General features: G+C 43.4%; 3 protein-coding genes across 6 annotated transcripts in view; 2 read left to right on the top strand and 1 right to left on the bottom strand.

Annotated features, from left to right (window-relative positions):
* Positions 1-1,769, top strand: part of PPP1R13B (protein phosphatase 1 regulatory subunit 13B) — a 142,078-nt gene extending 140,309 nt beyond the window's left edge. For all 3 annotated transcript variants that reach the window (XM_077819459.1, XM_077819457.1, XM_077819460.1), the window contains one exon: positions 3-1,769. In XM_077819459.1, the coding sequence (XP_077675585.1) occupies positions 3-44 (42 nt within the window). In that variant the 3' untranslated portion in view covers positions 45-1,769. The remainder of the gene's footprint in view (positions 1-2) is intronic.
* A 432-nt stretch (positions 1,770-2,201) lies between these two features.
* ZFYVE21 (zinc finger FYVE-type containing 21) overlaps positions 2,202-15,211 on the bottom strand; it is a 37,008-nt gene continuing 23,998 nt past the window's right edge. For both annotated transcript variants that reach the window (XM_077819462.1, XM_077819463.1), the window contains one exon: positions 2,202-3,118. In XM_077819462.1, the coding sequence (XP_077675588.1) occupies positions 3,083-3,118 (36 nt within the window). In that variant the 3' untranslated portion in view covers positions 2,202-3,082. The remainder of the gene's footprint in view (positions 3,119-15,211) is intronic.
* Positions 3,639-6,779, top strand: LOC144266174 (uncharacterized). The gene is made up of 2 exons (XM_077819461.1): positions 3,639-5,707; positions 6,296-6,779. The coding sequence occupies exons 1-2, from the start codon at positions 5,131-5,133 to the stop codon at positions 6,688-6,690; spliced, it is 972 nt and encodes a 323-aa protein (XP_077675587.1). The 5' UTR covers positions 3,639-5,130; the 3' UTR covers positions 6,691-6,779.

Genomic DNA, 15,211 nt, shown 5'->3' with positions numbered 1-15,211 from the left:
AGCTATATCCAAGAATAAAGCCTAGGCAGCGAACCCTTGCTTGAATTCAGTTGTTTGGCAGTGTAATACGTGGCTGGTAACTGGAAGCTTAAACCCACACTGGAGTCATCCTTTTCTATCACATTTCAACTGGAGAAATAAAATTATAATCTTTGTTTTTAAATGGTGCTCTCTCTTGTTAGTGGACAGCAGTCAAGGATTTAAAAATCTGCAGTTTGTAAATGAAGATAATTCCATGTAACCAATCACTGACTGGGAGAGGTACTTGCAGTCTACAGTATTTTGTCAACTCTACTCTAAATACCAAAAATATTCTTATAGAAGAGTCCACAGGTGGAGGTTTGTGTTAAATATTCACAAATGTCATTTCCAAATTGCAGATGTGCTGTCCAGTCTGTTCTAGTCCTACAATAACTGTCCCATGTGTCAAGATTTTGGATATATTTTGACACCATTGAATGTTGTTTACTCATTACTGACTGTGTGCTACAGAGAAGACTTTCACATGCTAAGTGCATAAGCAGTAACCAAGGCTATATATATATATATATACACACACACACACACACACACACACACATATTCTAGGATTTAGAAATAGAACATTAGTTAACATATCTTTAAGTCCTAGTCTAAGGCCTGCTCTACACATAAGACTTAAGTCAACCTAGCTACATTGCTCAGGGCTGTGAACAATTTTACATCCTGTATGACAGTTAGATCGACCTGACCCCTACCATACATGCAGCTATTGCATGAGGTAGTTTACCTACAGCAATGGAAAAACCCCTTCCCTCACTGGAGGAAGCATCATGCTACAGCAGCACAGCTGCAGTGTAAAGATACCCTTTACAAAGCTCAAACAGAAGCTTTAGAGATGCTAGGATCTAGATTTTGTTTGCATTTAAATGACAAGCTAAAAGAATCAAAACTAGTGTTTGTATACTTCTCAAAATCCCTACACTAATCAACTTGTTCATTTTCTTGGTATTCAGCTTATTACACGAGTTTTACCTCTACTAATTTAAGTTACAGGTCCCACTCCCACTAACCTGTGAACTTGTCTGTTTGGAACAAAAGAACATATAACAGTGGATTTGCAGTCAGATTAAAGGATTTGTATGTTTGCATGGATGAAAGTGCAATAGTTGAGAAGGGTAAGAGTCTGATAAGCTAAGAGGTACACTAACTTGAAGTCTGCCTGAGTAGTTGAAGGACTAAAAAGTGGAGAGCTAGTTGTACTAATATTGAGAGTCAATGACAGGAAGGAGAAACAAGGGGTTCGAGAAGGATTTGAGAATGGCAATAATTTGCTATTTTGGTAAGGACAGTTTCTGTGGTTCTTGGCAGCCCTACACCTATTGCCAGGGTGAGTTATGCAATAACTTTTCCACTACATTGTAGTTTCAAGCAAAAAAAAAAAGCGCAAAGCACTTCACTGGAGTTAATTGTACATGGTTTTATATACCAGAAATATATTTTGAATTTCTCATAAGTTGTAGCCATGTGTTTTGCATTTTTTCTTCCATTAAAGTGTAGGCCAGTTGGCTTAACTCATGTACAAGTCTTGTGTATAATTTATATAGCATTTATGCAGCGCTGTAATTTGCTTTTACCACCATTTAACATTAATTGTATATATTGTGGTGATGAAACGTGAAAGGATATTATTAAAGAACATTTGGTACATGAATGTGACAATTTCAAGAGCCTATGATGCACATTTTCATGTTCTCTGGATTAGTGTATAATAAAATACTGCTAAGGCATGGCTGCATTTTGAAGTGTTTATTTTAAACTAATGTTAGGCAATGGCAAAGTACTGTAACCTTTGTCCACCTAACCTGCAAAACTAATCCACACTGAATGAGGATAATTTAGTCACAATTGGGTGTGCATAGTACTAAGAGGCTAGCTTGGCAATACAAAGAAGAAAAGGCTGAAGGTGCTGCACACACCCAAGAGGTGTTGCTCTGTGACTAGGTAGGCTTTCTCACTTAAAAACAATTTTTCACCTTAAACTGCTAGCTTCTATTCTTCAAGGACAGTCTGAATGTTTGAACTTCATTCACTACCAGTTGCAGCCAGCAAACTCCTAGTTGGTTTTCTTAGTACAGCTGAATATATGAGATTTTCTAGTTCATGCTAGAATGCTTGAACAGAGTGTACCATTTGGACAGGAGGCACAGGACATTTTTGGGTATTGTAAATAGCCTTTTATTCTCTCCTTCACTCAGACCAAGAATATTGAAGTCTTTAAGGTTGAAAGTTAGCTTAAGTTGCTTAGCAAGTTAAAGTAAATGCTATCTTGAGCATTTTGCTTATTTTCAATAAGTATGAATTCATCTGATCCATAAGACTTGTACATTTAAAATACTGTATACAGTATGTCCAAACATTAGTTACAATAATCAGATTAATTAGCAAAAGGTCATTACAACAAGTAAAGTGAATACAAAACTTCAAAATCATTTTCTGGAAGCTTGTATTTTCCTACATACGGGTGGCTCCAAGAGGTCATGTTCATACAACCCAGTTTGTGGTATTTGGTGAAACTTATCTAAGTGTTTGATCACATGATAAGAACCCAAAATGATTATTTCTATAAAAGGGTATCTAAGGCAGATTTCATTGTACATTGATCTTCAACATTTGGATAAGAAAAACACCTGAGATCTCTGTAGAAGAGACTTACAAATACATTTGTTTGCTGTTTGTAGCCAACAAATTAAATACATATAGTATACATAATTGGTACTACAAAAATTGTGCTATACATTTTAGCTGTAGTGCAGGTCATACTTTCGTTTTCCATATTAAGTGCCAATAAGATTTAACAAAATAATGAAGTCTTAAACATGAGGCTATGTTTAAAGCATTAATTGTATACATATTGCACACTAGATAAGTGAATACTCATGGTTCCAAAATACTCACATTGCATTTGCCAGTGCTTACATAATGAACCACATTTGGGGTAGAGGGGTTCATAATACCAATTACCATGGATCAAAGTAACTAGTGAGAAGCGGTTTTTCATAGAGCTGGTCTCTTCCGTCAGAGCTCAGACAACTTGCTGCTGTTATTGGTCCCGGGATTCATAAAGGAGTTTTGCTGCCTATGATTACAAAAAACGAGATACATCATTGCAGTTTGCTATATAGGCACCTTAGTGATAAACAACAAACTTAAGGTCTCTTATCTTCCCCTAGAAACTACTGTAAAGCCAAAAGCTGTAACTTGTTATCAAATCCTGGCTCTTCTACGTATGTATAGTTTTCTTACCTGGGAGAGAGACTAAATCATATTCTAGAGCTTACTGTCAGGGCACATCCATCAGGATTTTAATCGGATTCTCAAGGGGTAAAACTTCAGAATTTCATAAAAATATGTTGCAATCTTTAGAACAGTGTGTCATGATAGAACTGCCAGATAATGACTTCTCAAAAAGAAATGATCAGTTTAGTAGTGATGGCTAGGTAACAGCTTTCTAACCAAGTTGCTTATCTTATTTGTCATTTGTATTTCAAGAAATATTTCTGAGGAATAATATATTAGTGCATTTTTCAGTGCTAATACCAAGGCTATCTGTTGGAGGGAGGGGGTAAAGGGGTATTCTATTAAACAGTGAGTACAGTGGTAAAAAACCTTTTAAATGGCCTTTCTACAACATGAGTGATCTGGCCAGTTTCCATGTGAAATAATTCAATGTATTTTCTTTTTAAGCAACTCATTTTTCATAAGCCTGGTGTTCACTGCCATAAGAAATGTTGATTTATATGATTATAGAAAGCTTCTTACATGATTTCAAGATGGCTTACAAAGTCTGGGAGGATTGCCAGAAATTCTCAACTCTGATTTCTTGATTAAGTTTGAGGTACTATATACTGTTTCTTGTACCCCCATCTAAACCAGGATTAATAAAAACATAGCCCAGAGAGTGCCTGAAGTCAGCCTGGAAAAAGTAGTGAACAGCCATGCTTGTTTAGGGTAGTAAAAAGTCTATTAGACAGCTGTGCCTTGCAAAAAGCAGAAGTCAGTATAAGCTGGGCCTTCTGGGAGAGATGTTAAAGGAAGAAGCAAACTCCTTAATCTTGTCCTCTCCTAAGAAAGGAGTTTCATGGAGTAAAGGACCACCTCAGAAACACAAATGAAGCAACATGGAAATTAACTGCACGGTAAAAATAGGTGTAGCAAGAAGCTTTTTGAGAGACAAGCAAAGGACATTAGTATGTCCCAACTGTATGAAGTTTCAGTATTAAAAAAAACTGAGGCCAGAGGGACTATTCTGAGGTCTAATTTGCATAATTTAGGTAAGAATTTCACCTACTGGTTCCTACAACAAGCCCATAAAGTCTATTTGACCAAGAAAATCTAAAAAAAAAGACATCCAATCTTGTTTAAGTGATGGAGAATTCACCACATTCCTAGGGCTTGTATGCACTACCACTTATGTCATTATAATTTGTCACTTAGGAGTGCGAATAAGCCACCTCCACAAGTGATGTGTATTACACTAGCCTAAAACCAGTGTGGACAGTGCTGTCAGCAGAAGCAGCTCTCGCAAAGCTCTCCCATCAGCATTATAAAACCACCTCCCTCCAGTCAGTACAGAGCATCTTCACCAGTCTTGCACTGCTGTAGCACTTCTAGTAGAGACTAGCCCTTAGATAAATTATTCCATTTTTACCCTCTCTTAAAAAATGTGCACCCTTTTCTAGTGTAATCTAGCTTCAGTTTCCAGCCCTTACATCTTGTTATGCCTTTCATCAACTCCTGTTGGTACTTAGCCCTGTACTTAGGTTGAATTTAGCAGCATTAAATCAATGTAAACCTGCACCCGTCCACACGATGAAACCCTTTATTTCGACTTAAAGGGCTCTTAAAATCGATTTCCTTTCTCCACCCCGACAAGTGGATTAGCGCTTAAATCGGCCTTGCCGGCTCAAATTTGGGGTACTGTGGACACAATTCGACGGTATTGGCCTCCGGGAGCTATCCCAGAGTGCTCCATTGTGACCGTTCTGGACAGCACTCAACTCAGATGCACTGGCCAGGTAGACAGGAAAAGAACCGCGAACTTTTGAATCTCATTTCCTGTTTGGCCAGCGTGGCAAGCTGCAGGTGACCATGCAGAGCTCATCAGCAGAGGTGACCATGATCGAGTCCCAGAATCGCAAAAGAGCTCCAGCATGGACCGAACGGGAGGTACGGGATCTGTTCGCTGTATGGGGAGAGGAATCCGTGCTATCAGAACTCCGTTCCAGTTTTCGAAATGCCAAAACCTTTGTCAAAATCTCCCAGAGCATGAAGGACAGAGACCATAACAGGGACCCGAAGCAGTGCCGCATGAAACTGAAGGAGCTGAGGCAAGCCTACCAGAAAACCAGAGAGGCGAACGGCCACTCCGGGTCAGAGCCCCAAACATGCTGCTTCTATGATGAGCTGCATGCCATTTTAGGGGGTTCAGCCACCACTACCCCAGTCGTGTGGTTTGACTCCTTCAATGGAGATGGAGGCAATACGGAAGCAGGTTTTGGGGACGAAGACTATGATGATGAGGTTGTAGCTAGCTCACAGCAAGCAAGCGGAGAAACCGGTTTTCCCGACAGCCAGGAACTGTTTCTCACCCTGGACCTGGAGCCAGTACCCCCCGAACCCACCCAAGGCTGCCTCCTGGACCCAGCAGGCGGAGAAGGGACCTCTGGTGAGTGTACCTTTTAAAATACTGTACATGGTTTAAAAGCAAGCATGTGAAAGGATTACTTTGCCCTGGCATTCGCGGCTCTCCTGGATGTACTCCCAAAACCTTTGCAAAAGGTTTCTGGGGAGGGCAGCCTTATAGTGTCCTTCATGGTAGGACACTTTACCACTCCAGGTCAGTAACACGTACGCGGGAATCATTGTACAACAAAGCATTGCAGTGTATGTTTGCTGGTGTTCAAACAACATCCGTTCTTTATCTCTCTGTGTTATCCTCAGGAGAGTGAGATATAATTCATGGTCACCTGGTTGAAATAGAGTGCTTTTCTTCAGGGGACGCTTAGAGGAGCCCATTCCTGCTGGGCTGTTTGCCTGTGGCTAAACAGAAATGTTCCCCGCTGTTAGCCACAGGGAGGGGGGAAGGTTGAGGGGGTAGCCATGTGGTGGGGGGAGGCAAAATGCGACCTTGTAACGAAAGCACATGTGCTATGTATGTAATGTTAACAGCAAGGTTTACCCTGAAAGAGTATAGCCACTGTTTTATAAAATGCGTCTCTTTAAATACTGCTGTCCCTTTTTTTTTCTCCACCAGCTGCATGTGTTTCAATGATCACAGGATCTTCTCCTTCCCAGAGGCTAGTGAAGCTTAGAAAGAGAAAAAAACGCACTCGAGATGAAATGTTCTCCGAGCTCATGCTGTCCTCCCACCCTGACAGAGCACAGACGAATGCGTGGAGGCAAATAATGTCAGAGTGCAGGAAAGCACAAAATGACTGGGAGGAGAGGTGGTGTGCTGAAGAGAGTAAGTGGCAGGCTGAAGACAGGGCTGAAGCTCAAATGTGGTGGCAGCTTGATGAAAGGAGGCAGGATTCAATGCTGAGGCTGCTGGAGGACCAAACCAGTATGCTCCAGTGTATGGCCTTTGCTGCAGCTCAACAGCTGGAGCACAGACTGCCACTACAGCCCCTGTGTAACCAATTTCCATAGCCTCCACACCCAGAGGCCCAAGAATGCGGTGGGGGGGCCACCAGCCAACCAGCCACTCCACCACAGAGGACTGCCCAAAAAAAAGAAGGCTGGCATTCAATAAATTTTAATGTAGTAACTTTTAAAGTGCTGTGTGGCATTTTCCTTCCCTCCTCGGCTACCTTGGTAGTCATCCCCCTCTTTGTGTGATGAATGAAGAAAGAATGCATGAATGTGACGCAACAATGACTTTATTGCCTCTAGAAGAAAAGGAGTACTTGTGGCACTTTAGAGACTAACCAATTTATTTGAGCGTGAGCTTTCGTGAGCTACAGCTCACTTCATCGGATGCATACCGTGGAAACTGCAGCAGACATATACACACACAGAGATCATGAAACAATACCTCCTCCCACCCCACTGTCCTGCTGGTAATAGCTTATCTAAAGTGATCATCAAGTTGGGCCATTTCCAGCACAAATCCAGGTTTTCTCACCCCCCTCCAAAAACCACCCACACAAACTTGCACATTGTAGGGAGAGTGGTCACTTTGGATAATTATTACCAGCAGGAGAGTGAGTTTGTGTGGGTGGTTTTTGGAGGGGGGTGAGAGAACCTGGATTTGTGCAGGAAATGGCCCACCTTGATTATCATACACATTGTGAAGAGAGTTGTCACTTTGGATGGGCTATTACTAGCAGGAGAGTGAGTTTGTGTATGGGGGGGTGGAGGGTGAGAGAACCTGGATTTGTGCTGGAAGTGGCCCAACTTGATGATCACTTTAGATAAGCTATTACCAGCAGGACAGTGGGGTGGGAGGAGGTATTGTTTCATGGTCTCTGTATGTATATAATGTCTGTTGCAGTTTCCATGGTATGCATCTGATGAAGTGAGCTGTAGCTCACAAAAGCTCATGCTCAAATAAATTGGTTAGTCTCTAAGGTGCCACAAGTACTCCTTTTCTTTTTGCAAATACAGACTAACACGGCTGTTATTCTGAAACCTGTCCTTATTGCCTCTGCAAGCGGTGATCAAAGGGAGGAGGGGAGGGTGGTTAGCTTACAGAGAAGTAGAGTGAACCAAGAGGTGGGGGGTTTCATCAAGGAGAAACAAACAGAACTTTCACACTGTAGCCTGGCCAGTCATGAAACTGGTTTTCAAAGCTTCTCTGATGCATACTGCACCCTCCTGTGCTCTTCTAACCACCCTGGTGTCTGGCTGCACGTAACCAGCAGCCAGGCGATTTGCCTCAACTTCCCACCCTGCCATAAACATCTCCCCCTTACTCTCACAGATATTGTGGAGCACACAGCAAGCAGTAATAACAGTGGGAATATTGGTTTCGCTGAGGTCTAAGCGAGTCAGTAAACTGCGCCAGCGCACCTTTAAATGTCCAAATGCACATTCTACCACCATTCTGCACTTGCTCAGCCTGTAGTTGAACAGCTCCTGCCTACTGTCCAGGCTGCCTGTGTACAGCTTCATGAGCCATGGCATTAAGGTGTAGGCTGGGTCCCCAAGGATACATATAGGCATTTCAACATCCCCAACAGTTATTTTCTGGTCTGGGAATAAAGTCCCTTCCTGCAGCTTTTGAAACAGACCAGAGTTCCTGAAGATGCGAGCGTCATGTACCTTTCCCGGCTATCCCACGTTGATGTTAGTGAAACATCCCTTGTGATCCACCAGAGCTTGCAGCACTATTGAGAAGTACCCCTTGCGGTTTATGTACTTGGCGGCTTGGTGCTCCAATGCCAAAATAGGGATATGGGTTCTATCTATGGCCCCACCCCAGTTAGGGAATCCCATTGCAGCAAAGCTAGCCGTTATGACCTGCACATTTCCCAGGGTCACTACCCTTGATTGCGTGGGCTACTTGCATCACAGCAGCCCCAACAGTAGATTTGCCCACTCCAAATTGACTCCCAACTGACCGGTAGCTGTCTGGAGTTGCAAGCTTCCACAGGGCTATCGCCACTCGCTTCTCAACTGTGAGGGCTGCTCTCATCTTGGTATTCATGCGCCTCAGGGCAGGGGAGAGCAAGTCACAAAGTTCCATGAAAGTGCCCTTATGCATGCAAAAGTTTTGCAGCCACTGGGAATCGTCCCAGACCTGCAACACTATGCGGTCCCACAGGTCTGTGCTTGTTTCCCGAGCCCAGAATCCGCATTCCACTGCATGAACCTGCCCCATTAGCACCATGATGCATGCATTGGCAGGGCCTATGCTTTCAGAGAAATCTGTATCCATGTCCTGATCACTCACGTGACCATGCTGACATCACCTCCTCGCCTGGTATCGCTTTGCCAGGTTCTGGTGCTGCATATACTGCTGGATAATGCATGTGGTGCTTAATGTGCTCCTAATTGCCAAAGTGAGCTGAGCCGCCTCCATGCTTGCCTTGATATGGCGTCCACACAGAAAAAAGGCATGGAACGATTGTCTGCTGTTGCTCTGACGGAAGGAGGGGCGATTGATGACACGGCTTACAGGGTTGGCTTCAGGGAGCTAAAAATCAACAAAGGGGGTGGCTTTACATCAAGGAGTATTTCAGGCAGGACTTCACGGAGGGTTCCAATAAGAAATGGTGCACCTAAGTTATTGTTCTTATTGGAACAAGCAGGTTGGTCTGGCCTCTGATTGATACATGACTAGATTTACCTCGCTGCACCTTCTCTGTGAGTGACTGCAGTGTGACCTAGAGGAATGAGTCCCCTAGACGGGGGAGGAGGCAAATGAGTACAAAACAAAATCTGGTCTATTTCTTGTTTTGATCCACTCCATCTATCTTTTACATCTTTGGCTGGCAGCAGACGGTGCAGAAGGACTGCATGCCATCCACATCTCATGGCTGCTCAGCAGAAGATGGTGCAGTAGGACTGCTAGCCATCCTCATCTCTTGCCTGCCCAGCAGAAGATGGTACAGTACGACTGCTAGCAATCTGTATCGCCTGCCTGCTCACCATAAGACAGTTCAATAGGACTGACTGCAGGACTAAAGAGAATGACCTGGTCATGTCACTCCAAATTTAGTCCCTGCGCCCATGTCTGCCCAGGCGCTCCCAGCCGACGTGACCAGGAGCACCTTGGCACTTGACGAGGATGGCTACCAGTCGTACTGTACCGTCTGCTGCCAGAAGGCAATGGGTTGCTGCTACTGTAGAGCAATGCCATACCGCGTCTGCCAGCACCCAGGAGACATACAGTGACGGTTACCTGAGTGGGTTCCATGCTTGCCGTGGTATGGCATCTGCACAGGTAACTCAGGAAAAAAGGCGCAAAATGATTGTCTGCCCTTGGTTTCATGGAGGGAGGGAAAGGGGGCCTGACAATATGTACCCAGAACCACCCGCGACAATGTTTTAGCCCCATCAGGCATTGGGATCTCAACCCAGAATTCCAATGGGCAGCGGAGACTGCAGGAACTGTGGGATAGCTACCCACAGTGCAACGCTCCGGAAGTCGACTCTAGCCTCGGTACTGTGGAAGCACTCCACCGAGTTAATGCACTTAGAGCATTTTCTGTGGGGACACACACACTCGAATATATAAAACCGATTTCTAAAAAAACGACTTCTATAAATTCGACCTTATTCCGTAGTGTAGACATACCCTTCAACTCTGATCAAGTCACTTCTGAAAATGGAAAATTAAGCTAAACAGATGGAGCAGCTTTAGTCTCAGTATAAGGTAGGTTTTCCAGAGCTCAAACCTGTCTAGCTCTTTTCTAAATCCTTCTCAAATTTGGGACACCAACTTGATATTGTTCCAGTAATGATCTCACTAATGCCAGAGGGCTAATATCACTTCCCTAGTTCTAGGAGGACATCCCAAGAAAGGGGGGAGGGGAGGGTCAATTTATCAATTTGCCAGGGTGCTACTTAGATTTTAAAACTGAAATCTAAAACTAGGTTTGCCAATATAGAACTGGATCTAATACAGGAGTAGACAAACTTTTTGACCTGAGGGCCACATCAGGGTGGGGAAATTGTATGCAGGGCCATGAATGTAGGGCTGGGGCAGGGGGTTGGGGTGCAGAAGGGAGTGCAGGCTGTGGGAGGGGGTGTGGTGTGCAGGAAAGGGCTCAGGACAAGGGGTTAGTGCAGGAAGGGGCTCAGAGCAAGGGGTTGGGGTGCAGCAGGGGTGCAGGCTCCATCCCAGTGCTGCTTCCCTCAAGCGGTTCCAGGGTGGCAGCAGGGCTAAGGCAGGCTCCCTGCCTGCCCTGGCCCTGCACCGCTCCCAGAAACATCCAGCATGTCCAGCAGTGGCTCCTGGGGGTGTGGTGGGGCAGGCAGCTCCACCGTGGGCTCTGCCCTCACCTGCAGGTACCACTCCCAAAGCTCCCATTGACTGCGGTTCCCCATTCCTGGCACACAGAGCCCTCTGCCCCCCCCTTCCCTCCCAGGGGCCGCAGGGACATGATGCCAGCCACTTCCGGGAGCAGGCAGGGAGCCTGCCTTAACCTCGCTGCACCATGGGGGTGGCAATCCTGCAGGCTGGACTGAAAGCCCTAACAGGCCAGATAGTTTGCCCTCCCCTGATCTAATGGGATAATCTCAAAGTACAGAAAGTGTTAGTTTACTAGTTGAACACTGAGGTCTTGTCATGTCAATTTTTAATTTGAACAGTATTTCTCATATCGGGACACTTGCTTATTCTTAACTAAGAACTGATTAAATTACCGAGAACCACATCAGTATATAATCAACAGCTCACTACTCAAACAGACACAATCAACTGTGTGTACCACACATATACACAATAGTCTTGCAAGCAATTATCACAGACTAGAATTGAGGCTCAGTTGTTATATCAAAGACCAGTCAAATTACCAATATTTCTTATTACATTTACTTATCAACAATTCTCAATTCTTTAGTACCTAAAACATCACATTTCCAAAGGTGCACTTGTTTTAAAGGCACTAACCACAATCCTCTATTAGACTAGTCCAAAAGGGACTAGTTTAGAATATTAAAAGCAATTGCTTAAAACAATTCTTTTCAATCTCTAATTCCTTTAGAAATCCAAACAAATTGATCTAAAATATGATTACTTGAGACACTAACTGAAGAGTGTAGATTCAGCATGCTAACCTACAGTTATTTATATTAAAGAATGGAAGGGGAATTACAATCTTTGAAATTAAATTTCACCACCTCTGCTTATCCTCTTAACCTCGGGATGAGGGACAGTCCTTTCCACGTGACGACTGAAATGGGTATTGGTTGCATTTAGGATTCTGCAGCTCCTTGTGTTAGGCCACTATGTACTCAGAGTTGACAAAACCTAAGTTTTATACACCCTAGTTTCAGTGCCTATTGGAGAGGGCCACCCTCCAATTCCTATAGGAGACATAACAAAAAGGTGCTCGGGTTTGTTTCTCTGCTGCTTCTATTGGTATCTAGTACATGGTTGTTGGTGTATAACAAAATTCCCCTCATCCTTCTTAGCAGAGGCTTTAAGTTTGAATCAATTAAAAAACTTATTTGCCTGTACAACCACTTGGGATCCCCCACTCTGAGCAATTTCTCTTAATATCCCAAAGTTTTACCCTGCTGTATATCTTTACATTTCTCCTTCCTTCTGCCAGTCATTTCCTATTACTTCAAGAGCTCAACAATTTGAAAGGATTTTGTTGGTTTTACTGTAATCTTCTAAATGTGGACAACATACTCCATACATTCTTTGATTACAATATGCATTTCACATTATTTAGGACTTACAACTGAACAAGTGTCATTTTCCACATATAGGATATAGATCTGACTCACAATGCAAACAAATGTGCTATTTCTAATTTTGGGTGAAAGATTATTCACAATAAATTTGATTTACAAGGAAACAATGTACAGTTTATAATTTGGGATGAAAACATGGGGCTTGGATTTCTTGGGGTAACAGCCCAATTTAACGTTCAATTTTATAGCCACAGTTCTTAGTTGTTCAACTTGCAGCTTCCCCACCCGTCACTTCTTGACCCACGCAATGTGCAACAGGCCACTTTTGTTTGGAAACTTGAAATTCTTTTTAACTAGGGAGAGAGAAAGAGGTTTATACATATTCATATTAGGAGAGATTCTTGCCTAGGTGATTATACTTATTTAGCTATTTTAAGTTCTGTAGCTGGAGAGGGGAACACTCAACCTTGGCTGATCTGTGGGTCCTTATTGTCACATGATGTGAACCATTTTCTTATTGTCCTCATAGGTGGATCCTATTTTGAGATAAACAGAGGTAGACAGCTTTTCTAATTTGAGAGCCAAAAGGAACAATTAGTCAAGACATATGTCCCATACATCCATTACACTCCCTATTCATCTAATGATTGCATTTGCTCTTAGCCCAACATCATACGGTGAACTTAAGTTCAGTTGGTGATCTCCCATGACCCCTAAGTCCTTTTCCCAATCACTGCTTTTAAAAATACTTTTTCCCCCATCCTACTTTCTTGGTTCCTAGATGTAGAACTTCGCCTTAAGCTGTATAAAACCACGTTATTCAAGTGAGCCCAGCTTAGATCACTCTGTGGAACCGACCAGTTATTTACCATTCCAATTTTGCACCATCTGCAAGCTTTACCAAGACTGACTGACCACTTCCAGATCACTGATAAGATATTGAACAGCAGTGGACTAAGAACAAATTGCACTGGAAACCCTCCCAATGGACTATGATTCCCACTTACTTATAGAGCTAGCTAGTTTGTGATATAGCACAAAACAGAATCTGCAGCACATAAAATAAAGTATTAAATCAAATGCCTTACAGAAGTACGCCAGTTACTTTCGTCAACCAAACTGTAATCTCCAAAAAAAGTCTGACAAGACTTCTTCCATAAAACCATGTGATTGGTATTATGTTACTGTGCTTTAATTCTTTACTGATTGCATCCCAGATCAACTGCTAACTGCGGTAACTTAAGCACATTTATATCAAATAGAGGAACAGATGAAAATTAGATTGTCTGCCCCCTTGTAAGAGGTGGTAATGGCTGAGCTGAACGTTCACTGCCAGTACCCCAACATGCAGAGCTTGGATTTGGCAGTTTTGACACTCTAGCCCAGCGATACTCAGACCTCAGTGGTTCAGGAGCCAAATCAGCAATCAACATTATCCAAAAGATAATAGTGTGAATTCATTGTTTTATTTACTATTTTTATTATATACAGTAACTCCCCGCTTAACATTGTAGTTATGTTCCTGAAAAATGTGACTAAGTGAAACTAATCCAATTTCCCCATAAGAATTAATGTAAATGGGGGGGGGGGGGTTAGGTTCCAGGGAAATTTTTTTCACCGGACAAGAAACTATATATTAAACAATTTAATACTATACACAGCAATGACGATTGTGAAGCTTGGTTGAGGTGGTGAAGTTAGAGGGTGGAAGAGGGTGGGATAGTTCCCAGGGAATGCCTTACTGCTAAATGATGAACTGGCATTCAGCTGAGCCCTCAAGGGTTAACACATTGTTAATGTAGCCTCACACTCTACAAGGCAGCACGAATGGAGGGAGGGGAGACAACGTGGCAGAGAGACACACCCTGTGTGAGAGAGAGAGAGATGCGCATTGCTCCTTTAAGTAGGCTGACACCACTCTAAGTACACTGCCCTTTTAAGTAGATCAGGAAGTTGAGACAGCAGCTGCAGCCAGCAAGCTCCCTCCATCCTGAGTCCTGTTGTGTCCCCTACTCTATGGAGAAGGGGTAAGCAGGGTGCAGGCGTGGGGGGGAGGGGGAGAGACACCCTGACATTAGCCCCCACCCCAACAAGCAGGAGGCTCAGGAAGCAGCTCCAAGGCAGATGGCAGGAGCAGCACATGGCAGTGGGGGGAGGGACAGCTGAACCGCCAGCAATTGATAGCTTGCTGTGCAGCTGCCGCACAGGGAACTTAGGGGAGTGGGGAGCTGATAGGGGGGCTGCCGGTCGACCCTAGTTCCAAGCCACCACTGCCAGCTCCAACAGGCTGCTCTTCCTGCAAGCAGTGGACAAAGCAACGTTATAAGGGAGCATTGCGCAACTTTAAATGAGCATGTTCCCTAATTGATCAGCAATGTAACAATGAAACAACGTTAACCGGGACGACTAAGTGAGGAGTTACTGTGTGTGTACGTATGTACACCCTCCTCCACAAATGACTGACCAAAGTATTATTTTATCAACTACAATTGGTTAATGTAGTAAAAGCATTGTGAGTGGTTAATAATTAAATCAGCCAGCATTTTAATATCATGTGCTGCAAAGAGCCATAGGAGACGCATTAAAGAGGCACTGGTGGCTTGAGAGCCTCAGTCTGAGTATCACTGCTCTAGTCCCTCATTCTATTAAGATTTAAGATGAGGCTCCCTACTGGAATTTTATTATTTTCCTGCTTAGGAATACTCTCAAGCTGAACTTTAAAATATTTGTTCAAATCAGTGAGTCTTAGGTTTTTTACTAACTGATCTAGAGTTCAGGAAAAGGGAAGCAGAGGAAGAATAGGCATGGAGTGACTCTTCCCTCCCACTTAACAGCTTTAATAATGGCACAGAAATGGAAG

The sequence above is a fragment of the Eretmochelys imbricata genome, chromosome 6, assembly GCF_965152235.1.
Source record: "Eretmochelys imbricata isolate rEreImb1 chromosome 6, rEreImb1.hap1, whole genome shotgun sequence".
In the NCBI taxonomy this organism is placed as follows: domain Eukaryota; kingdom Metazoa; phylum Chordata; order Testudines; family Cheloniidae; genus Eretmochelys; species Eretmochelys imbricata.
This window is presented reverse-complemented; position numbering and strand designations above follow the sequence as displayed.